Raw genomic sequence first — 26,238 nt, 5'->3', positions numbered from 1 at the left:
AGTCCTGACCCTCAGTCTGTGTCCTTTTTTGGAGCTTGGGTCTTTACAGAGGTAATCAAATTAAAATAAGGTTATTAGGGGGAGCCCTATTCCATTATGACTGGTATCTTTATAAAGTGGGGAAATTTGGAGATAGACATGTATAGAGGGAAGATGAAGTGAAGAGACACAAGGAAAAGATGGTTGCCCAGCTGAAATATGCATATCCCAGAATCAGGAGGCATATGCAGGCATGCTTCTAGCAGCATTCTTCCTAATAGCGAACAACCAGATACCCCAAATGTCCACAACTGATGAAAGGACAAATTGTGGTATAGTCATATGATGGAGCGCCATAGAATAAAAGTGCATACAGCCACACAAAACAGTGTGGATGAACCTCACTAACATGAAGTTGAGCAAAAAGCAAAAATACCTAGTACATGATTCCAGTCAGTTTAAAAAAAAAAAACAGGCAAAACTAAACTACAGTGTTTATTCAGGATATTATTTAGGTGGTAAAAAACTAAAAAAAAAAAAAAGATTGGAACAGAAGTCATAATAATGGTTACATTTGGGGGAAAGGAGAGCTTTTTTAATAGAAAGGTGCAGTCAGAGAGCCTCTGGGGGGCTAAGCTTTTATTTCTTGGCCAGGGTGGTGATGAGGTGGGAGCTCGCTTTATGATAATTCAATAAGCTGTACATTTATGTGTATGTATTTTTCTGAGTAAGTGTTACATTTCCAATAAAAAAGTTTCAAAAAAAAAAAAAACCCTAACATGGAGTTCTTTTATTAGAATTCTAGAAATTGCTTCTAGAGTTCGGTTGCCAAAAACTTTTTTCTCTGCAAAGTAATTTGCATGCTTGCTCTACAAAACAATGAGAAGCATATAATCTAACATTTCACTTTTTCCCATTAGTTGGCAGGAAATCAGAGCCAAATTTAGCACTTCAGTGGAAAAGCCAACTCATCTCAGACTGCTGGTCTACACAGTCCTCTGCTGCTTTTAATTGGCTCTGTGTGTGCTTTAAACTCTCTGTCTCTAGGTGTTTTAATATTGTAAGTTTCCTTTGGGGAAGTAGGTGAGAAAATCTTTAAAAATTTCATCAAATAAAAAGAAGAAGATATTATAACAGAGCATGGCCCAGTGGTTAACTGCAAGCACTCCTGCGACACTCAGTAGCTGTGTGAATTTGGATAAATTGCTCTCTGTGCTTCAGCATGTTCATCTCCAAAATAGAGACAGTAATGATACTGACTTCGTATGGCTGTTCTGTGGATTAAATGAGTGCATAGAAGAATGGCACATAGAAGACTGTTAGCTGTTATTCTGAAGATATGATACCAAAATCTATCACAAAGAACTACAAAGATTTGAGTAGAAGCAAGAACACCTGAGAGTAGGTGCTCCTGGATAATCTGAAAAGTCAGCAATAACCATACACATTTTCTTTCTCAGTAGAATATAATCTCACTTACATGACACAAAAGGAGTATTATGCAAAAGGCAACATTTTAAATTAACAACAAAAAACTTACCTTCATGTTTACTCTTTGGAGAAAGAATTGGGTGCAACTGAGAAAGAATTCTTACTTTCTGATTTTCTGTAGAAGTGCAGTCCTAAAGAATCAAAATATAATCCAAAATTAAAATGTGGCTTGAAACATACATTTATTGATATTCCTTCCTAAAGCCCTAACATGACAGTAATGGAATGAACAAAAGAGGAGAAAATTATGGGCAAGAAATGTCAGGAAGTATTTGAAAGACGCATGGGTGGTAAATGGCTTAACTGAGTGGAGGGAGCTGATCTGAGAGAGGGCAGGGAGACACTGAGGAGCACGCAAGTCCTGAGGGGCCTGCACTGGGAGGCACTGTGCTCTTTGAAAGGCAAGGATAAGGTATTGGAGAAAAGGAGAGTGGTGGAAATTCCCATAGGAGCAAGAGGCACCTCCCACACCTTCCTTTCCCACAGCAAGACTCTTCCCTGGATAAAGTGAGCCAGAGAAGAGCTGGACTCAAATAGCAGGTTCAAGAGGAGGGCAGAGGTACTGCTGAACACTGAAGCAGCCAGGGCCCTGGCCACCTTCTGCCTGGCTGGTTCTGAGACAGCCCTCAGCTGCCGTCTGAGTACATCTGAGGCACCCACACCACCACCCCAGCCCACCACCACCCCAGAGGAGTCTGGAAGATTCCTTTCTGAAGAAACTAAATTGTCCAAGAGGAAAGACCATCACATGGTGATATTTGTGTCTGAGGAGAGATGGAGATTCATCAAATGACAAAGCTGGCCTCCCACCCACTCAACCTACCCCTGGTCAACCGGCTCCACCTTCCCTGCCCACCAGAGCTCCCAGGTCTCCCTGTAGAATGTGAACAGACTGCTTCCAATCACAGACATTTTCAGAAAGTCTCCATACAGTGGACGAAGACCTAAACAAAGTAACTCAGAAAACAGACAATTCAGGGAGTAGGAGGAAAAAATTAAAATTAGTTTTGCCAGAAATTCTGCAGCTATGAAACAAGAATGTGTTGCCATAAAAAGGAATAATCTGACAACAGGGGATGACCCTGAGAAACAAAAACTATGGTAGCTGATGTTACAGATTCAACACAAGGTTTAAAAGAGAGGGAATGAACTCTTCAAGCTGAATAAACAGCTAAGGAGGTAGAAAAGATAGAGGATTAATCCGCCTCATCTAATATCTGATGAATGCCAGGATGAAGAGAAAACTGGAGGGGAGAAAGTTGTTAAACCATACAAGAAACTTACTGTTTTTGTTTGCCACCATTTCCGCTGGTTCTTCATTCGTGTGCAGTAGAAGGATTCTTAGGTGGTCATCCAACTAGCATTCCAGTAGGACGGGGACTCAGAAGTGCTCCTGGAATGGACCAAGTGGAGGTTACTGGAGAGAGCACTTTTGGCAGAGCATGGGGCGGGGGGGGGGGGGGCAGAAGCCAGAGGAGAGAAGTCTGAAGGACAAATAAATGGAAAGTCAGGATTGGAGGTAATTCATGAGTCCACAGTTCTCAGACGTCTTTTAGTGGAGAAGGGAGAAATCAACTGACAGCTCTAAGGACTAAGGGCAGATATTTTTTAAAGGTAAGAGATGCCAGAGCATGCTTGTGTGCCAATAAAAAAAAAGGAAAAAGGAAAAGTGACTTGAAATAGCAATTGTATTCCTGTTTCTTAGGTAAGCAAAAGACTACATTTAAAAGTAATAAATCAATAGGAAATAGAGAAGAAAATTATCCAGGTCAGGTGTTGCCCTTTGATCTTAGTGATGGGAATGATTTAAATTCAAAGGATTAGAAGAGGTAGGGAGAATGTGCTTTTCAAGTACCTGTATCAGTTCTCCATGATTGTATATAGATGATATCATTTATTCTGGTCATTAGTGGATTTTAGACCTAGAGAAAGTTTCATTTCTTCTCCCACAGTTTTTCAGTGAGTTTTTGTATTACTGCTACAGTGATTTGATGAGTCTACATTTAAGGTCAGAACTATCATTATCCTCTTGCTCAACAACTGAGCTAATCATTCAAAATGATGTCCTGGGCACTGACAATATGCCCAGTAGGCTGCCAAGACCATGGTGCTCAGCGGAGGGAAGTGATGGACACAGTGTTGGACCCATCCTTGGTGCCCTTGATTTCTGAGACATGAAACGTGTTGGCTGCAGACACGGTACAGCAGGACTCTCAGGACAAGACAAAGTGGCAGAGGAAATGGTACCACTGGGAAGCGTGGGGCCCCACCGCCACCGCCACCTCCAAGAAATGCTGTCGATTGGTCATCTAGGAGTCCCCGCACAGGAGTAGGGACTGCCGACGCTGCTGCTTCAGCTTAGGGTGATTTTCACGATCTGAAGTCTTCTTCCTGAAGATACTGTCCTAGTCATCCAGCCTCGACAACTGACATTCTGGGGGATCTGTGTGAAGAGCAAAGCATGTTACCAGCACAGCAGGCAAACCAAAGGGCCAAGGCCGCTTCTCACCTCTTCGTCTCCCCGGCACCAGCACCAGCATCGCGGGCTCTGTCTGGATACTGCTGGGAGGAGCCTCCTGACCCCGAGGGGACGACTCAGTGTCGTGAAACCCCACTCCCTTGGTCAAGGACCAAGGGGCCAGATGCGAGAGGAGGCAGTTGGGGACGCTGGTGAGACCCGGGCCTGCCAAGAGTAGTTTGGAAATTAAAGTCCTGTGAGATTGAGTGTGAGTGGAGCTTCCAGAAGGGCCTGATTTACTCCCTGGCAGTGGCTGCTTCACTGAAAGAATCTGATTCAACTTCAATCAAGAATCTGCTGTGATGAATGTTCTCTCTGTGTGAAGTATCTGCTATTTCAGTAGCCATCAAGGGAAAATATATGAAGAGTGAAAGGAGCAGTAATGACCAAGAAGCATTTCCCAGTCCCAGAGAATGCGTCTACCCAAGAAATCATTTTATTCTATTTTTACGAATGCAAATAAGAATGGAAATTTAACATGGTCATTTCTACCATGGAACAGGCTTTTGTAATTGCTGCCAAGTTCTACAATAATCATAAATGCCTCACATTCATTTCCATGCTGAGGTTGGCTCTTACGGTTCCTCACAGTGGGCCAGAACTAAGAATTCACTGCTTTTCTCTCAGCTAGAATCCAGCCATTTTCCAACAGCTTTCATTAGGGAGGGGGGTGGAAGGTGCAGCAGACTAATTAAACTTGGATTTAGGATCCGGCTAGAGATCTTGGGCTGCACTTTTTTCAACAAGTGATGAGTAAGCGTAATAAAGCGGAGAGACTCCTGGAGGGCAGTGATTCATAGTCCTGCTTGGGCTGTGTGAGTTTAGGTTAGTCACTTACCTTCTCTGGGCCTCAGCTTCCTCCTCTGGGAAGTTGGACAGGAGAATCTCTGAGGTTCCTTCCAAATCCCACATCCTGTGATCCTACAAGTGGTGCCAGCTAAAATTGGTTGCTCCATGTGGCCTAGAAAGGAAGAATGTGCCCTACGGGTTTCTAGTTTGTGAACAGACATTCAAAAAGTAGAATGGAATCCAGCCCTGAGTAGACACTACTGCCTCAGGCAGAATGAAAGAAATCGGTATGAAGGAACCTGACTTGGCAAAGACAGGAAGCTGCCTGCCACCCTGCACTTGCCGTGGCGGAGCCAGCTGGCTCTCAGGAATCCAGAGGGGAGACGGGCTGCGAGTAAGGCTCACCCAGCCCAGGACCTTGCTCAGCCCGCAAAGCAGTTCTTTGTTCTAGTGGTTACCTGAAACCAGAAGACAAATTTTTTTCCTACAAATTCCCATAGGTTGCCCAGAAACTAAAAGGGCCTTTCCAGAATGTTTAAGAATATTTTTGGTTCATCAATCCTTTTTTTTTTTTTTAATATCATGGCCCCACAAAACTTATCTGCTGCCCATTATGTATTTCTTCAACTCTCAGATTTAACAGGCAAGAGCTTACCAAAAAATTTTCCCTGGTAACTTTGAGAAACAATTTACCTAAGTTGTATTCATTTAAGGTCTCCAATTTCATGACTGTTGACAGTTGCATCCACCTGTGACAGAACTACCATCACAATCATGCTACAGAACATCCCTCCACTCAGATTCCTTGTGCCCTTGTGCAGTCCACAAGCAGCCATTGACCTGCCTTTTGTCACCATAATAGATTAGTTTGCATTCTCCAGAAATTCAGGTAACTAGAATAGACGGCATGTAGTCCTGTGTCTGGCTTCTTTCATTCAGCACAACGAGATTCATTTATGCTATTGCATGGAGAAGTTTGTTCCTTTTTTATTGTGCAACGGTAATCCATTTTATGGATGAACAATCTTTTGTTTATTCATTCACCTGTTAAAGGGCATTTGGGTTGTTTCCAGTTTGGGGTTATTGTGAATAAAGCTTCAGATACAAGTTTTGGTTTGGACATGTTTTTATTTCTCTTAAGTAGGTAGCTAGGAGGCTGGATCATATGCTAGATGTGTGTTAAAAAAGTGTTCTCAAATTTTTGAGACAGTAAATGATTTACAGGCCCGCCTTTGCCCTCAGGTGAAAGAAACCTTGGAGTTTCTTTAGAGGCAATGGTTCTTAACCTTCTCCTTCTCTTACTGTGTTGAGTATTTTAGAGATGGAAGAAGAGGTTGGAAAAATTTTATAGACCATTTTCGGGAGGGGCCTGGGGACATGAGGGACCTGCCAAAAGCAGAGTTGCAGGGCAAGTGACAATGTTGGCAGGCCCCACGTATGTGAAGAACACTGAATGGCAAACACCAGTGTGTGGAGTTGTTCATGGAAAAAAAATGTCAGAAAGAACCCGGTTCACACTATCACAGTTAAAAATGATCAAGTCATCTTTTACACTGGATGACGTATCTTCTCAACCTAGAATCTGGTGGGAAAAAATAGTTTTTAGCAGGAGCTTCTGATCAAACCCCAGAAGCCCATGGGACCTAACAGATGTGCAGAGACAGCCACTTCCCCTGGGCCAGCGCTGCCTACTCAAAGGGCCAGGCCTTGCTGAGGTGGAGTAAATCAACACCTCTATGAGGACAATTTCACACCTTTGCCAAATGCAAAACCACTAGTAATGAGCTTTGTTTGAATTCATTCAAGAGGAATCCAGTGTGGAAATATTTGTTCACTTTTTCATTCTTGTTTGCAATAAAAATGGAATAAAATCATTAATTGACCAGATTTCTTACTTAGTCCAAATCATAAGGCTAACAAAATTCTAATTAAAAAAAAATCAATTCATTCAAAAAATGAGCAGAAGACCTAAACAGTCATCTCTCCAAGGAGGACATACAGATAGCCAACAAGCACATGAAAAGATGCTCAACATCACTAATCATTAGATAATTGCATATCAAAACTACAATGAGATATCGCCTCACACCAGTCAGAATGGCCATCATTCAAAAGTCTTCAAAAGATAAATGCTGGAGAGGGTGTGGAGAAAAAGGAACCTTCCTACACTTTTGGTGGGAATGTAAATTGGTGCAGCGACTATGGAGGACAGTATGGAGGTTTCTTAAAAAATTAAAAACAGACTTACCATATGATCCAGCAATTCCACTCCTGAGCATATATCCAGAGAAAAATATAATTCAAAAAGACACATGCACCCCAGTGTCCATAGCAGCACTGTTTACAATAGCCAAGACATGGAAACAACCTAAATGTCCATTGACAAGACGACTAGATAAAGAAGTTGTGGTATATGTATACAATGGAATACTACTCAGCCATAAAAAATAAAACAATGCCATTTGCAGCAACACGGATGGGCCTGGAGAACATCTGGCGAAGTAAGCCAGAAAGAGAAAGAAAAATACCATATGGTATAATTTATATGTGGAATCTTAAAAAAAAAAAAAGGACACAAATGAACTTATCTACAAAACACAGATTCACAGACAGAGAACAAACTTATGGTTACCAGTGGTTAAAGGGTGTGGGAAGGGATAAATTGGGAATTTGAAAATTCTTCCTCTTGGGGAGTGATCAAAATGTTAGCTTCCTTGATTGTGGTAGTGGTTTCATTGGTGTATACATCTATCAAAGTTCATCAAAGTGTACATTTGAAATATGTGTGGTCTACAGGAACCATACCACAATAAAGATGTTAAATTAAAAAAAGAAAAAAGAAAGTGCCTGACCTTAAAAAAAATCAATTCATGTTTGCTTTCTGTTGTCAATACTAAGCATGTTTCTAGGAGGGATATTTGTAAAATCATCTTTAGCAGTAACAACAAATCTTATTTTAGATGGGACGCCACTGGACGCATGACATTTTCAGTACTGCAGTCAGGGAGATCAGGAGAAAAACATGTCACTTGTAAGTACTTGACTCAACAACAAATAAAATTACTTTCATTTTTTTGCAAAAAAAAAAACTTTGAGAAGAGAATTTGTGAACTGAAAGAATATACTGGTCAAGTCTTTCTTGGTATGACTCTCTCTTGACACACAAAGTGAAAAGAATTGGAATGAAATTCAAAAATTCTTTGAACCAGATAATAAAGAGGAAGAAATAAGAGCTTATTGAAATGTGTCATCTTTGTTACATTTACACATTTGTCAGTTTTCTCAAAGGAAGCCGAGGCTCTGCAAAGAAAACAAAGCCCCCATCATCACACAGTTGGTTTTGTAGCTTGAAGATGAAATTGAATCTCTAAAGCATTTCTGAGGTTTTTCATGCTCCCCGCTGCATGTTTTTAAAGAATCCTACATCTCCTGGTTCTGAAGATAGCCTGCCGGCTCCCAATCTGCAACAAAAACTGTCTCAGGATTTAGAGAAGGTGGAACCAAAAACTTCACTGTGAAATCTGAGGATCCCAGCGGGGCTGAAGTGGAAGGAGTTCTCTACTGGAGGGTGTGGCTGGGGAAAGGCTAAGGAGGTTCTCCGGGTTGCGGGGTCGGGGGGTGTCATCACCTTGGTTACTACTGCCCCTTCTTTATTTGATCTGGATTCCAACAACCCGGGATTCTTTCCAGAGGATGAGGAGACAGGAATGAGAGTGCTCTGTAGGCGGAGTACTGACTGCTATCGGCGTCACTGCCAGCATTTTTTAGCGTCCAGAACCCCTGGGTCTGGTTTTCCAAACACTTGTCCCTGAGGTTCCTCTGAGTTCACATGAATTAGTCTGTCCTGGCACAAGTGGGCAGCTGTATCTGGAGTGAAGTTCGGCCTTCATGCATCTATTTCCCCCTTTATGTTTAAAGTAGGCATCTCAGGAATCAAGGCATTAGATGGGAGGTGTGACTACTGCATGGACTCTGGGCTCCGTTTTCTCACCCTAAAGTTGTAGCACAGTCTTGAGATCAGTTAGTGAACCAAGTAACTGGTTTGAATTGAGAGGACTGAATGCGTCAAGGTCACCAATTCAGAAGTCTTCTTAAGGAGCCTTCCCTAGAGACTCGAGCAATAGCCACCAGGCTCCAGTCTTGCTACAGCTTCCTAAGTGAGCAGTCAGCTCCATTTTCTGGATTGTCTTTCTGCCTCTTTTTCTCTCATTGCTGCAGCTGGCTAAGAAAAATAGGTCTGGTAGAGAAAAATAGCAGGAGTTAAGAAGCCCATCTGCCTTCAAAGTAGATTCCATCCTTTGCTGGCTATATGGTGTTGGGTGACCACTGGTTTCCTGGCGTCCTTGGGTGCTGCTTTGTGAAGCTGAGCCACCACTGCCCTCTCCAGGGCTCCTCCAGGGCTGTTGTAAGGACCAAATGACCTAACGTGGAGGGCCCAAAGCATGCTGTGGGGTTAATAAAACTTCTTACCCTCCTCCCTTGAAGCTATTGCTCTTTGAAATAGAATGCAATCAATTAAAACTAGAACCATGGGTTTCAAACATCTTGGTTTGATGATCAAATAATTAGCCAAAAGGAGAGTTTGCACTGTTTTTCTTTTTATCAGGACCCGCACTAGTATTTAGCAGGCATTGGCCGAGGACCCAGGCTACATTATGCCCTGCGATGAGCTCTATTCCAAGGAGAGTTTCACCCAAATTTCAGTTCAGGTGGCTCAAGGCCATCTAAGTTGGGAGAATTAAGGCAACGGTGATTGGTAACTGCATTCTAACCTGGCACATGTGGCTTAATGATTAATCTAGTAGGCAATCGAGGAAAAGGAGAATTGCATGATGTGTTCCTCACTCTCTGAAGGAGGCTGCATCCTGCCCAAGGGCAATCTTTGGCAGGACTCTTGGGGAAAAATTTGGTCTTGACAAGGTCTCTTTTAATAGTTGAGTCTTTGCCTTGGAAGGAGCCTTTTATCTTCCTCACTTGTGATGGTAAAAGTAGATCCTGGCACCTAAAAAAGATCTGACAGTCCAAAAGATGCAATGAATGAAAACATGCCCAAAGTCATGAACCCAGCGCAGTACAGGAGAACGTTTGCTATTACTTATTTTTGTTGAGTTCTTGCTTGTGATAGGTCAACAGTCAGAACAAGAATCTTGCTATCAGTTCTGACATGGGATATGGAGAAGTAAAATTTTATGTGAATGACCAAGATTAGTGGCACCCTTCTAACCAATATGGCCATGAGAGAAGCAGAGCTAACAGACCAAAGAGGAAGGCTTCCTGATATCTCTTCATTGGGGTTACCTTGTGTCCTTAAATGCTCAATGTGATCAGGCAATCACATGTTTAAGTTTCACTATTATTAGTATATGAGTTGACTATGGAGAAAGAAGTTCTCTGAATTATTCATCAGAATGAACTTTGTAACTGATAAATGAAGACAGCAGTTCCTAACATAGACCAATGGTCAGCCTTAGAGATACAGGTTTAAAAAATCCTGCAAAATTATGATGACATATCCTTTATTTTTTTAGCAGCTATTCTAAACTCAAAAAGATTTAAAGTAGATTGTTATAAAAATTTAAGTATCATCAGACTAGTATAAAAAAGCCAAACTACCAATCAAAAACAAAACAAAACAAAAAAAGGAACAGGAACAAATAAATAAGGGCTGAAAGGAAGAAAAAAAAATTAGAATTCTAAGAACTCCTATCTGGGGAACACTACAACAATTATACCCAAAACCTGGTCTTGAACTTCCTAGCAGCCAGGGTGATAAGGGGATGATGGATTTATATAGTTGTTAGTGCCTAGAAATAAGCAGCACAGGCCAAAAGAACACATTTGTTCAGTCTTAATCTCTGAAGACAATGTGATAGAGATCTTCTCTTTAAAGGGAAAATTGAGTAAGAGAGTGAAAAAAGAAAGCCCCTGATACCTCCTGGGCACAGCACACAGAGGTGCTGCCTGTGAACACGAGCTGCGACCTGCCCTGCAGGGACTCTGTGGAATGGTCCAGGCTTCACCGGGGAGCACGGATGCGGCCCTGCCGGGAGTCGGAATCCCGGCATCCTCAGGCAACCAGAACGTGGCCTCGCGTTTGGACGTGAGGAAGATATTTTCCTGGATAATAAGGAGAAGAGATGTCACAAAGAATTTGAGTTTGTAACTATGATCTGTCCCGGGGCTGCATCCTACTGACTTGGTATAACATTAAATGACAGCTATCAGTTTGATTATCTGGTGTCACCTGCCAGTTCCTCTCTAGTTTACTTTGGACTTTTCTCTGCACACCCTTTTCCATGTTGCGGTTTTCCAGGGCTCCGGTCCTGTCCTCTTCACCCTGTGTTCGATTTCATCCACTCACGGCTTCACCTACAGCCTGTTTTCTGGTAACTTCCAAATTCATTTCTGCAGCCTACACTTCTCTCCCAAGCTTCAGATCCCTAAGGCTCCTGGAGAAGTACCTCAAACTAAACATGTCCAAACCGACCTCATTTCTTCAAACCAAATCTGGAAACCTACTAAGTCCTCCAGACAGTTACCAAGTCCTGCAGCGTCTACTGGTAGTGGGGTAGTGGATATATTTTCTCAGGCCAAAACTAGGTGGGCAAAGAATATAGTTTTGTTCTAAAATACATTCTGCCCAGCTGCAGAAACATTTTGTAAATTCAAGATAAGCTCAGCCAGTTTCCCACCTCCTCCCTGTGGTCACAGTTAAGTTCCATCTAGTGTCGAGCACCTGGGGACCTGGGGTGGGGGTTGTGGCAGGGGGCCTGGTTCTTGATCTACTTCCATTGATGTTGCATTTGCTTACATAGCTGGGTCCCCTCTGGCACTGTTGGTCACCGGCACTTTTCTGCACCAACAGCCTCTGAGATATCCATCCGGTCTTTGGTGCCAGATCCATGCAGGTGACCCTCTGTCACAATTCCCTGGCTCCTTTGCCAATAGCTTCTGTGCCTGCTGCAGAGGGTGAGGCAGGGAAACTTCTCAGATGCTTCCTGGGGCCGCTCTGGGGCCCCAAGACTCCCAGGCAAAACCTGGAAGCTGAGGCATGGGTGTCTTCAGCTCTTTGACCCTCCACTGTCTCTGGGGCTTATGCCCCCTAAGCTCAGATTTAAGACTGGTACATTGGCGGGAGGGGCAGTGCTCAGGGCCTCCTCTTAGTGACGTTGCCACCCTCTCATCATCTTGTTTCCCTTCAATTTTTCTCCCTTATCACATGGGGCGGGGGAGGGGTCTTTTATTAAAAAATCTCATTTGAGGGGAGGAATTCAAAAGGAGAGAATTGACTCTTTCAGTCCTGTAGGAAAAACCGAATCCTGAGGGCCAGAAAAGAGGATGTTTTTGCTGTTGGCCTGAACTGGGGGGGGGGGGGGTGGTGCAAGGAAGGGAAAGGAGCAATAAATGCCAGGAAAGAAGCAGAAACTAAAATTTTCAAAATATCACCCCAACACATATCTCTCGAACATTTCTCATATTTAGTTTAGCTGCTTTCCTGTAATTTCCAGTTCTTTCTTTCTTTTTTTAATCTCTTACCTAGATTGCTACCATTAGGGGGAAAAAAAAGTCCTCCTGAATCCTGAATCTGGTCTTACAAAACCTTTCTTTAACCCTTTCTTTCTCCCAGCATTACTGAGATATAATTGACACATAATACTACATAAGTTACACGGTGATTTGATATATGTCTATATATTGCCAAATGATCACCACAATAAGGACAGTTAACATCTCCATCACCTCATATAGTCTTGAATTCACTTGATACCGTGGTCAGTGACTCACTTTCTCTAAAATGTAAATCCAGTCACATTACTTCCCTTCTCCAAAGGGTCAGTGGCTTTCCACTCCCTTTAGGAAAAGTCAGAATTGCCAAGGATACAAGACAAGGTTCCATGTGGAATCTGTCTACCTTGTCTGCTCTGGTGTCCAGGCTAAGCCACGAGACATTAGAGTGAATTCGGGTGCGTGGCTCTGTTCTGGTGATGCGCCCCTTCCCCTCAGCTCTCCACCCCTCCACCTGGATCCTCAAAGTGGTCGGCTTTTCATCTTTTACAACTTGGCTCAAATGCCACCTCCTCAATGACAATGCCTATCTCCCTGTCTGTATATTCACTAGAAGCTATGACCCCTCTTGTGATAAGGTTAATGTCTTACTGCACTCACTGGTTAACACTCTTCCTTCGCTAGAGTATAAGCTTCTTGAGGGTCAGGGCTGTCTTACCACCTTTGTATTACCGGTGGCTGACACAGTCCCTTGTAACACTGTAGGTGCTCACAAAACGTCTGACTGAATGAACAGCCAAATGGCAGGGGACGTACCAGAAGCAAAACTACCAATGAAGTGACAAAAGGCTCCTGGCATAGGAGGGAGACACTGTCTGGATATACCGCAGTATAAGCCGCTCCCATTTCTCCCTTTCTTTCTAATTCTGCATCCTTCTTCCCCACTTTGAAGGCTGTAAAGCACACCACTTGGTGTTTTAAACAGTCCTACACACCCCTGGGGGTCCTCCGGGCGTCCCAGATGGAGGCCCTGTAAAACGGTTGGTGGGCCAAGTCACTAAGCAAAGGTAAACGCTTACATCAAAGCCTTCTCTTTTCTAAGGCAGTAAGTGTGTTGCATCACTCAACACAGTTATTGAACGACCACTACGTCCACAACACAAGGTTTTGCCTGTGTGTAGTGTAATTTAGATTTTCATCAAGACCAGGTTAAAAAACTTCTTTGAGTTTTAGTTTTCAGTTAAATTGATTGATCCAGAGTTCATCCTGACTGGGGATGTGAGAGGGACTGCGGGACATTTGGTAACTGGGTATTAACCAATCTTGAATACCTCTAATACTTCACAAAGTACCATCAAGTTCAGGAAGAAGGGGGTAGAATGAAAAAGCAAGGAGAAAATATGGAAATGCTTAAATAAACCATGACCTAATCCGTAAAATGGAATACCGGAGAAGTTAAAAATCATGAAGTAGGTCTATGTCTACCAACTGGGACAGATCTTTCAAAGAGATTAAGTAAAACAATAGCAAATTGTAGAAAAGACACAGCATTTGATAAAATGTATGTACTCCCTCCCCCCAAAACTAATTATTTCTATAAGCACATACATGTTGTACATAAATGCATATACAAATGCTGGGAGAACATACATCAAACAGATTAGAGTAGTGATTTCTAGGGATAGAACTGAAAGCTCCAGGTGACTTTTGCTTTATCTATACTATTAAAAACATCTGCAAAAGGAAAGCACATATGAACCACTTCCATAATCAAAATGAAAATAAAGGGTTTTTTGTCCTAAAAACAGAGAGAAGCAGGGAGATAAGTATTCAAAGACATAATACCTTTGTGAAACAGATAATGAACAATTTTTCTCATTAAGTGATAGGTTGTTAAATATTGTGAATTGGTAAATTTTGTACCTGCCTTCTTAAAAAAGGCGTGCAGTTCATGGTGTGGGCCGATGGAGAGGGAAGGGAAAAAGATTAGCAGGCAGAGGACCTGCGCTCTATGCCTCCTTCGCCTCTTACTTGAACAGTCACTTAATCTTGCTGAATCTCAGACTCTACAAAATCTATAAAACGGGGATAACAATAGCACTTAAGTCACGGCACTGCTGTGAAAACTTGCTGTGAGCTGCTGTGAGACGGCCAAGTGCCACGGACAGTGACATTCTGTTTCATACTGTTACACATAACGTGGGATTTTAACGCACAGAGTCAATTCCAAACAAAGGCTCTGCTAAAGGAGACCAAGATTAATCACTATATAGAAAAATATGAACAAAAGTGGTTTAAAAGTTAGAGTTTATTTGACAATTCACAAGTGATCTGCAAATTTTATGGATTATTTGGAGCCAAATTTGAAAACCAGTAGCTCCTCTTTTCTTCCTGGAATGTCTAACATGCTCTAAGTTGTTGCCCAAGTAGTGCAAGTCGTGTCTACTCAAGGAATTCAAGCTAATTTTAACTTAAACTAGAAATAAAAATCAAACATACCATACAGCATTCTAAAACCAAATACAAAGAGCACTGTGTTGTTGTTGCCATTGCTGAGATCATTTCTACCAGAGATAATTTGTATACAGTTATCTATTTTTGAACCAATATGAAAAAAGGAGTAAGGATCTTATTTAAGATAACAGAACATTAACTCTAGACTTTCTATGGCAATGCAAACACAAACATCATCTGGTCCTAGTGGCGAATTCAGTATCAAAATAACACATTCTGAAAGATACATGTAATACACTTAAGCCTCTAGAACTTGACTCTGAGGAGAGGCAGGTGAACCACAGAAAGATAGTAAGCCAAGTTCTACTGGGAAAGCGTCAGCTTCGTTTTGTCTGTGGCCCTCCACCTCTGCAACCTTTTAGAAATGACAGCTACATGGAAAACCAATACATTAACAGAAAGAATGGTACGTAACACTTAATTTAATAATGAGTCAAGAAAAGCGAAGTTACTTTCATTAACAATATTTGAGGCTGGGTTTACGGAAGACAGATGTTATCTTAGGTGGATCCTATTTCTGTATTTCGTTTCAGCTGCACAGTATTGAGCAAGTCCTGATTCACACTAAGAAACAGTAGCAGTTCTTTAACAGCTCACCTTGAAATACCAAGGGGCTCCTCAATTTACCAGAGATGGCTTTATTCTGGCATCTGCACAGAAACAGTTAACCTGGTATTGATGTTTGCTGGATTTCAATGTTTTAAAATGTTATAAACTGCATATCTCAGTTTGTTATAGTCTGCATATCTAATTTTTATGTTAAAATATATTTATGAATCAAATATTAATGAAGGGTCTTAACAGAACACAGTTGGAACATCACTGCCTCAAGACATGGGTTGATTTGTTATTTATTCTCATGTGCAATCTGGCTTTCTGAAACTCTGCTCTAGGCTTCTATGAGTCCCCATTCTTTGCGGTCTACTCATCATTCTTGGTCATTCTTTGTTTCTTTCATAAGCTCTTGTCCTGCACCTGGCGCAAAGTGACATTTTCATCTTGCATCCTCCCGATTTTCCATGCCCTCAATTACTATTATGTATGCCAACAATCCCCAAATATTTATCTCCAGCTCATATTTTTCTCCTAAGTTTCAATCAGACTCACATTTCCACTTGGATATTCCATAGGTATCTTAAACTCAAAACAGAAATAACCTATCATTCATCTTGTTTTGTCCTGCCTCCACCAAAACCAAGCCCTTTCTCATCTTGAATTCCCTATCTTAGTAAATGGGATCATTCACCTGGTTGTCCAACTCAAGAGATCTAGGAGTCACCCTGCATTCTTCTCTTTGTCATCTATTGATTCTAGCAAGAAGCCCTATTGATTGTATGTCCCAAATAGTCCATCTTCTCTGTCCCAGTACGACTACCATAATGCAGCCTCTCAACAGGGATTATTGTGATCTGCATGACTACCTTGACTTCTGAAACATTTATTTTAAAATATCACTTCTTTACAAAAAAATCCTTCCATTTCTCTACATTACCTTCAGAATAAAACCCAAACCTTTCATATGACTTTTACAAAGTCCTTCCTGATCTACTTTTTGCCACTTCGCCACCACCATCTTTTGCCATATACCCTTCCCTGATATCTATGTTTCAGGGTACTAATCCATTCTAACCTTCTAAGTGTCCCAAAGCTTTCATACCTTTGAGCCTTTGCACATGACACTCTCTCTGCAATTCTCTTTCACCTCTTCTTCAACTAGCTAGCCTACTCCTCCATCAAAACTCAGCTGGGTATCATCTCTTCTGAGAGAGATTTCTTGACTCTTCTTACCCCTGGGCTCGCTTGTGCTAGTGCTCCCCCTGTCACAGCACTTACACACTGTAGACTACCTGTCTGTGTCTTGCACCAAAGTGTGAGCTGCTCTCTTGAGTCTCTATTCCAAAATGGGGCCTGGGACATAAGTGGTAACAACAAATGTTTTAGGCAAGAGAGTAAAAGGCATGACTAAGGAGGCCAATGATCACTTAAAGGTCTGTAAACAAAATACTAACCCCAAGATGGTGATTTCCCAATGAGGTAGCATCTTGCTCTGAGTCTTTTAAATTAATCCAATTCAAACCCAATCCTTCCTCAAAAAGTTAAACATAGAATTACCATATGATACAGCAATTCCAGTGCTAGATACATACCCAAAGAAATGAAAGCAGGACTCAAACAAATACTTGTATATGAACATTCATTGTAGGATTATTCACAATAGCCAAAAGGTGGAACTGACCCAAGTGTTTATCAATAGATAAATGGATAAACTTAATGTGGTATATCCGTATAATGGAATATTATTCAGCATTGAAAGGGAAGTAAATTCTGATACATGCCACAATATGGATAAACCTCAAAAACATTATGCTAAGTGGAATAAGCCATACACAAAAAGACAAATATTACATGATTCCATTTATATGAGGGGTATCACCCATCTAAAGAACCTAGGGCCATGAGTTACTTCTGTGGCTGATCTAATGGCATGATCAACCTGGAGAGGCCTTGACTTCCGTGGAGCCAGAATTGACCACAAAGTCACCCAGCACTGACTACAAAACCCACATCCTGCTGAACTACTATTTAGTGTTAGGAGATGAGTTTTACAGGTTAACAACGTATTCCACTAGGGAACTCAAGAGATGAATTGTCTTCCCAAGGCCCTTATAAATTGTTTGCTACTTAAACTTTATAGACTGAAATTCTGCATATGAAACATACTTTGCTTGGGTTATCTGAAGCCTGTAAGTTTTTTTTTTTTAAAAAACCCGAGGACTAAAACATACTGCATAACTATGACAACTGCAAACAAATATGATTCGCAACTGAATGATAACAAACATTTTAAACACCAAAGGAGGCCAAAGGAAGAAGTTCAAGAGAAGCAAATATAAAATATATAGTTAAGAAGTGTCCTAACAGAGATATTCCAGAGAGGCAAGGCAGGCAAGCTCAAGGGGAAAACTACCAGCAACATGAGCCGATCTCTACCTTTTGACAGTAGATTGGAGGACCAGACTGACTGCTGTGGGAACACAGCTGATGCAGACATTTGAGCTTTTTTCCCTCATCCTCCCTCCAAAGGAACACCCTTGGCAGGGACCCTATGCATAGAAATGAAATGTCAAACAGTTAGCACAGTGCCTGTCACACAGCAGATATTCAACAAACAGCCCTTTTTGTTCTGTTTCATACTAGAGTTGTTGAGGAAGCTTTTACTTCAAGTACATCTGCTTTCTAGCCCTGTTTTCTGAAACAGTCATTCTACCTAAGGTATAACAATCAAGTAAGTCATACGCTCAAGTCATATGGATATGACTTACTATATATATGCATATATGGTAACACAGTTATAGAGCACAGATAACAAGATAAAAAGATGAGTCTAGTTAGAAAAAAATATCCACAAAAGAAATTTTTCTTTATTACAGAAATGGGCTTAATTTGGCATCTATTAGGCACCCATTATCACCTTAATTTGGTGTTATTAGGAGAAAGCAGAGTAATATTTCTGTCCCTGGGTAGACAAGATGTGAAAATAATTGACAAAAGTAGGTCAGAATCCCACAGAATGGTGAATTCTGAATGCTAGGTGTTTTATATTAGGTTATAAATCCTGACAGGACAAATACGACAGGATCTTTTGAAAGCCTGAAATTCATTAGGGCAATTCCAACCTGTTTAGTTAAAAGCAGCAGCAAGATAGGAAGTAGCACTTTACCAGTCTGGCTATCCTGATGTATCTTAGATAAAAACTGAAGTCATTTTGCTCCTACTTTTTTTGCTGGCTCTGTTTTCACACACACACACACACACAAAATCCTCTCCTCACCACGTACACTCCTGGCATCCTCTGGAATGTGTCCTTTAATCTGAGAGATACAGGGGTATTTAAAGAGATCAGAGAATTGACTAGACATCCACTGGGAGCTTGTGCCCTGTCCCCTACTCTAGTCTAGATGCAATTTCTCTCCCTGGGTCATCTGTTTTTGGTAAAAATAACTCAATTCTTTTTCATCTGGTAAACTAAGCAGAAATCACCAGGCAGTGTAGTGCTGATTAAGTTTGAGTTTTTTCTTGGATGAAACTGTTAGCTATTTTTAGGTATATTTTACCAGGTAATCTATGAACAAAAAGAGAAAAAAATTCATTTCTTTAATTCATTAACTATGCTTATTTGTGTGACATCTATATATTAGTTTCCCATAGAAACTGCCATAAAAACTTAAGTTCCAATTTAATAAGAATATTAGTAAAAAATACACTTTTACAATTTAGAGTAAGGTGAATGACACATGTTTCCATTCTAAAATGATTGTTTTCTAGTAATTCTAAAAATATTTTCTCACATGAAAATTACCTTCTCAACAAATAATTTTTATGGCATAGTATCCTACTTGAGAAATTTTTAAAAATGTGTCATTCTCAACTACTTCTTACCTGAAAGTTTTCCTCTTTAAGATTTATGTAAATTAGGAGGGAGGGTATAGCTCAGTGGTAGAGCACATGCTTAGCATGCACAAGGTCCTGGGTTCAATCCCCAGTGCCTCCATTAAAAAATAAATAAATAAACCTAATTACCAACCCCCCCAAAAAAACTCAAAAAATTGAAAAAAAAAGATTTATATAAATTAATTTACTTTGTGAATGATAAAGGAACAGAGCTAAATATCCAGAAGAAAAAAATTCAATAAAGATTATTTCATGATTTCAAGCATCATGTTAAAATCACTTGCTATCAAATAAACAGAAAGATTTCTTTAAAACAAAACAGAACAAAACACTGCCACCAAACCAGTTTCCCTCTGGCCTGCCTCTCCTTCCAGAGCTGACAGAAACTCAGGCCTGCAAGGAGACAGCAGCCGAGCTGCACACTCCAGAGTTAAGTACAAACATGGGAGCCCGCAGCACACGTGGGAAAGAATACATTTAATTTTAACAGGGCAAAGACAGGAGTTTTAAAAGGTGGTGGAGGATTCATTTTGAGTGTCTCTTTTGGTCCCATTTGAGAAAAAGGCGTAAGTTTTTCCTCTAACTGCTTCTCAACAGTTCTATGACAGCAAAACATTAAATCTATGGTGGTGCTGGAGCTCTTCTATAGGGACAAGGAGGGCTGCAACTTCATCAACTTTTTTTTAATCTGCAGAAAGAAAGGGGGACAAAAAAGGGAGACAGAGAGGGAGAGAGAAAGAGAGAGAGGAGGAACAAAAACTAATTTTCCAGCCAGGGAAATACTTATAAAACCTTTTATGTCAAAGTTAGGATTTCACAACATAACACACTAATGCAAAATCCAGTAGCACCTGTAAGATTTAAGTAAATGCTGCCATCACTTAAATGCTTTTTAAAAAATATCTGTAAAAGACTGAAGGGGAAAAAGATAAAGTACATTCTCCAGAGAACAACGAGTGTATTTCAAAATAAAAACTGTATTTTTGCTTTTCTTTTTTTCAGTTGTTTTTTTTTTGTACAAGAATTCATAGTTATCATATAATAACTTACACACAATGGGATCGATCTCTGCTCTCCTTTTCCGTGTCACTTCAAGTCCACGTGTTCAGGCTATAGCCCCCAACATTATTTTCTGATAAATATATTACCACAGTTTGATCTAAATATAGATACATTATATAATACTTGTCTCTGGGAAAAATCAGATTTTAATATGCAAACTTTTATTTATATAATACAGAAATGGAGAAAGCTACCGTAGGCACACAACCTAATTATGACGTATAGATGATGGTTTCTAGATACTCTCCTACTGTAAATGAAGGTTTAAAATAGTCTTACTGAGAAGGTTTTATTTATATGTGCACTTGTGTCCACCTTATCCCTACACTGTACACATCGGATGACAAGCTGGGAACTTAAAGGTGCAGCCCTCAAGAAATTGTGGAATCACTAAAAAAAGAACAAATTAGGCTCTTTTGGACAAAGAAAAAACTCACAAAATTTCCAATTTCAAATTTCATATCAGTAGGAAAATATTAAAAATAATTTTCTGTATATACATAGAGTATATGTATATATTGAATTGCACACATGTCTCATGTATCAATACAATTAAAGTGGAGACATTTTGGTGAGCTATTTTCCCATTAAATGACAACTATGTCAAAATTTAAAAATATCTTTTTACATCATTAAAATAATTCACTTAGCATTTCAATAGCTTACACTTTTTTAAATTTTTAACTCTTCATAACTAAATTCCCTGATCCCTAGTGTTAAATCTTCTATTTAAATTAAAATCTGGTGCTCTGTTACTCAGAAACTGATGGATAAAAATCACATCTACTTCAAAATTCCATCAATCAAATACATTTTATTACCTGATTTACCAGAGAAATATCTCAACTCTGAGCTTGTGTGCCTAAATTACCCTCCCTATAATGAACAGGTGAGGAAAACACCCTAAAATAGATGGAGGGAACTTACACAATAAAATAGCACATATAATACATGATGATTGTGTCTGATATAAACTTTTCAGAGACACCTGGAAACTCACTTTTAGAAACTAACTTTAGAAACAAACCATTTATTTTTCACTCTAATATAAATTAAGATGTATGTATTTACATACATACACATACATATAGAAAACAAAATTGTCTAGTGTTGAGTAGCTGTTTGTGAGTGAAAAAATGGTTACAAATTGATCAATCAGCTTAATTTTGTACTTAACAATTCAGTCGTTTTGGGATACAAACAAAAAGTCAGTGCATTTGTAGACTCCAAAGAGTCAGATACTCAAGCATACACTCTAAAAAAGAACCCTCCTCAACGTCACAGGCATTACACAGCAAGAACATATGGACTCTGATGCAATTCCTACTCCATAAGCAAACTAGACAGCACTTGACTTATTTTTAAAATAGCTTCTTAAAAGAAATATATAAAGAAATGCATGTTTGCTAAAAGTCTTTTAAAATTACATCCAAACAACATTAAAACCTGTTCACTGAGAAGTGCCCACTGAATTGAATTCCTGTTTGGAAATGCCTAGTTAACAGTTCAGAATATTGCCTTGTGAGGTTTGACTAGAGACGTGGTTGATGTGAAGACCCAGAGAGAGTACACGGCTCCAATCCTAATAGTCCTCTGCTCGGCTGCTTGATGGAAATGGATTCCCTTTAAAATAGCTGTACACCTTAAAATGATCTATATTAAACAGTTCCCCAATAACCATTATTATTTGTAAATTGAAATGCATCGATCATTCAGAAAAGATTTCTTGCAAAATATATAAATAAATGTAACTGCATATTCTGTAAATATACTTAGCATTGCTAGACCAGACCGTCGGTGACGGCTGCTGTATTTCAGTACTGTGTGTCAAATTTATTAGAAATTTAAAAAGAAAAATTTCGGAGGGACTCAGCTGCCTTCATTAGTTGGCTTTAAAATATGTAATAAAATGGGAGACAGTATCTTCTCATAAATACATGGAATCAATATGGAAAGTAAACTATTCAGCAGACAAGATTAGAGAACACCAGAGTGTACCAGAGTGGTCACCAGAGTGATTTATCTTCCAGTATAAAAAAAGGGAAGAACTCTATACACCCAGTTATGTTTCAGTTAAAGATACAGCTCTCTCTCACTCCTGGCAAGAATTAATTGGTAACGGCACTGCTTCTCAGCAGTGCAAAAATATCCTGAGAAATTATTCAGATTACAACAAAAGACAGGGCTTTCATCACTAAGATTTTGCACAAAACACAGCTTGAGATATCAGAAATAAATTGATTTAAAAAGCAGATAACCTTCACTGTGTTGAACACAAAAAATGGGATGTGACCCAGACATTGTTAATTCTCCCATTGGCTTATACCAGAAAAAAAGATTGCATTAAGTATCTATTATAACTTTCTAGTTAACTATGGCCAATAATATACATGGAGGTAATTTGTAGTTCAAGTTTTTCATCTCTTTTTTTCCCCAACTAGCTATAAGCTGAAGTCTAAAATTTACACTGAAATATACAATTCCAATTTTCAAAAGACCCTCCTCCTGGAGGAGTGATATTCAAATTTTTTGTGCAATCTTGATGCAGAGCCCCAACAGTCCTATGAAGAGAGACAGTGTATTTTTTAATCAATTGGCACTGAAATTTAACTTTCCTTAGCTGCGTTCTAGTAGCTTGGCCAAGTTATCTCGTAATTCTGTTAGTTCAAATATTTTCCCATCAAGAATTTCTAAGAGTGTCTTCAGGTTATTGCGAAAAGCTTCTTGTTCATTCTGACTTTTCTCCAGACGTTGCTCTAAGTCAGACAGTTGTCCCTCCAGGTCTTTGTTCCGAATTTCTACTTCCTTTAGAAACAAAAGTGTGATACATACATGTGCATCAGTTCGAGACTTAGAAATCAACATAACTTATTAGTAATATTGTTGTAGTTCATGCAGTTTGACAGTCAGGATGAGCTTCTGAATCACAAATTAACACAGTTTAAGGAGATTTTTAGATTTTACCACCTGAGAAATTCATGTGGTTTTATTGACTGGCTTGTTCATAAATCCATTCTCTCCCCTGAACACAAATCTCCTGACTGCTTCCTTCATGCCACACGACACCCCAGCACTTCAGGTACCAAGACACCGAAGACCCACTCTGTGGATTATCTACATCTCATTTCTACTTCTGCCCACTGCCTTTTCCTCATGCACAACCGTTAGCAATCTCAGGTGAAAGCAGGAAGAGAATAAGAGAAATTAATTTTTTCTCCTTATGGGCAATTCTGGAGGAAGATTTAGAGAAGAAAATGACTCTTAAATGAGGTTTTAGGATCCTCTGAATATGTTCAATATTTTTCGTTTTGCCTCAATATTAAATAAATGCATATGGTAGAGAATAAAACTCACCTGCTAAAATCTGTAGGGATATATAATAACTGTACATATAAGAGAATTATACAACTAACAGTTCCAACATACTGCAGAATAAAGAAAGAAAAAATGACAAAAGGGAGGTAAAAGTTCATGGGAATAAAAAATGGTTAGTTTTTTAAAAGAATAAATTCTAGCTTACTTAAATTTATTTAGAAGTTACTATTGCTCTAAAAGAAAGTTTCTAAGCATGACGAATATAATAAAGTGATTCTAAAAAATAAAATGACATAAGCTAGACATCCAAATTCGGTTAAAAAAGAGAATTAAGAAAAAATAGCAGAAAACCTATTTTTACGCTTTAAATAAACTTCAGAAAAGCGATGAATTGAAAGTTACATATCCTTTATGGAAAGCTCACTTTTATATCTGAGAAGAATTAAGTGACTGCTAAAAATTACATTCATATATGTAAATGACATGGAACAATGAAGACATTTTTGTTAGTAACACAATTATGAATCAGCCTCAGAAAATACGATGTTTCAAATGTTAAATACAAATCTTTAAGAAAATTCCATCAAGTCTAAAGGACAGTGGATTAAAAAAAAATATTGAAAGACAAATTGGTAAATGTTAAATGAAAAGAACCAAAGATGAAGCAGCGCACTGCAACTAGGCAAAAATTTGTATGCAAATTGAGAACAATGGGAATTAATGTACACACAAGAAACAGGAAACCGTTCTGGTTGTTGGGATGATGGGCACTTCTTTCCAAAATTTATTTGTCCTATAATATGTGCAAAATTAAACTTCTGAGCAAAATAATTGGAAAATTGACTTGAATACATAGAAGAAAGTAACTATTGATTTAGAATTCTCAATACGAATATTCACGTTTTGACAGACAGAACTGAGAGCAAGGCTCCAGCAAAAAGACAGCACAGATGAGTCACAAGAGCCTGGGAAAATATAAAATAGAAATAAAGCACCTATAATGATTTATAAATGAGGGATTTAGGGAATCCCAATCTAATCTTAAAGTATTTACTGCTAGATGTTAACCAGGTACGTTTCTAATCTTTTTCTTTTGAATAATCTACAAAGTGAAGATAAGTAAACTGAGAGCAGATTATGAAACCAATAAAATATTTATAAATTCAGAAGCCAAGTTCATGGAGGCTCTAAATTATGAGGGAGAAAACAGACCCTGGGATTAAATGTAAAAATTCCACTCGTGATTACACAGCATGCTTTCTTGCCTGTTTAAACAATAAGCTTAAGAGTAGAAAGTTTCCAACATAAAAATAGACCAAATGTCATTCACTAGCAAACACCCACTTCACCAGGCACCACCCAGTTTGCCCTCTAAAGCCTTCCCTAAGAATGAAAGGCTTCCTTGTTCTCTCTGACAATCAATGAAACATCCAAACATTTTCAATGGAAGCAAGCAAAACACCAAATCCCCTCAGCTATTAAAATTGCGCTGTTCTCCATAGAAGTCTTGTGCTCTAAGCCATTTCCCTGATTGGAGGAGTTTTACTAGGCAGATGACAAAAGGGATCCAGTATAGGGCTGTCGGCACTGGTCTATTCTAAGGCAGAGGGTATGATCCCAGAGCAAGAAGAGACAGACAGCCCAGGGCCAGTACGAAGCAGCCTGGTTGGTAGCACTTTCCAGTTTTCTACCTTCTGTCCACAATTTCCAACCCTCTCCTTGCCTTTTATTCTCCCCCCACGACCCCCACAACTCATCTTTCTGTTTACTATCATTTTTGTGCAACCATTTCCCTTTCTCCTTCACTGATACGTGCGCACATGCCAGGTGCACCAAGAGGCCTGGTGCAGTCCTGATAAAGCAGTGAGGCCACAATTTGCTAACTCCCTTTTGAGGCCTTCAAAGGGCAAGCACTGAAAGTGTAACATCCTAGCAGGCAGCAGGTCGTGCTCTGTGTTTGTTAGATATGGAGCCTACAAAACTAGAGAGATGAAAAAAATTTAGACAATTTTTACCACCATATCAATGGGATGAGGTCAGGTTCATATTCTATAAAATTAAATTCTGCACCATTGAATCTAAATAAAAGCTACAAAAAAACCCTCTTTATTAACAGCCAATTCGCATCTTAAACTCTTCTTACATGTATTACCGTCCTATTAGATTATTAACCTTCATATGTAACAGGACATAAATAATCAAAACACATATTAATAATTCAACAGAAAAACGGGTATAAGACACACACCACACTGTGAATAAGAGTTAGTCAACAATTATCTACAGTGCCCTCTACAAACTAGGTACTGAGGATAAACCAGTAAATAAACAAAAAAATGGTCCCTGTTTTAATGGCGCATGCATTCTAGAAAGAACAGGCAACAAAGGAGTGAACAGAATGGACGGTCTGGGTTACTGAGGAAATGGTGACTGTACACCCTGAAATCTTCCAATTACCTTCCCACACTATAAAACCAATAATAAGAGCAAATAAAAACCAAACAAATTCCATGACTTCAATGGAACTAGAAGAAAGAGACCAATACAAACTTCAAGTTACCTATAATAAGGAAATATAATCCCTGGTTTTCAGCAAAGATAATTTTCATGTT

General features: G+C 39.5%; 1 protein-coding gene across 2 annotated transcripts in view; it reads right to left on the bottom strand.

Moving 5' to 3' along the window:
- Positions 1 to 26,238, bottom strand: part of HOMER1 (homer scaffold protein 1) — a 135,506-nt gene that overhangs the window by 1,495 nt on the left and 107,773 nt on the right. The window contains exons 9-13 of one of the 2 annotated variants that reach the window (XM_072958460.1): positions 10,710 to 10,894; positions 4,827 to 4,949; positions 3,326 to 3,913; positions 2,755 to 2,863; positions 1,520 to 1,601 (exon numbers count right to left, since the gene is read on the bottom strand). In XM_072958460.1, the coding sequence (XP_072814561.1) occupies positions 4,910 to 4,949; positions 10,710 to 10,894 (225 nt within the window). In that variant the 3' untranslated portion in view covers positions 1,520 to 1,601; positions 2,755 to 2,863; positions 3,326 to 3,913; positions 4,827 to 4,909. Of the gene's footprint in view, positions 1 to 1,519; positions 1,602 to 2,754; positions 2,864 to 3,325; positions 3,914 to 4,826; positions 4,950 to 10,709; positions 10,895 to 20,914; positions 23,117 to 26,238 lie in introns of those variants that run through there. The other variant, XM_006197602.4, reaches the window with a different exon arrangement.

The sequence above is a fragment of the Vicugna pacos genome, chromosome 3, assembly GCF_048564905.1.
Source record: "Vicugna pacos chromosome 3, VicPac4, whole genome shotgun sequence".
Classification (NCBI taxonomy): Eukaryota; Metazoa; Chordata; class Mammalia; order Artiodactyla; family Camelidae; genus Vicugna; species Vicugna pacos.
Note: the sequence above shows the minus strand (reverse complement) of the source record. Positions and strands in the feature narration are given on the sequence as shown.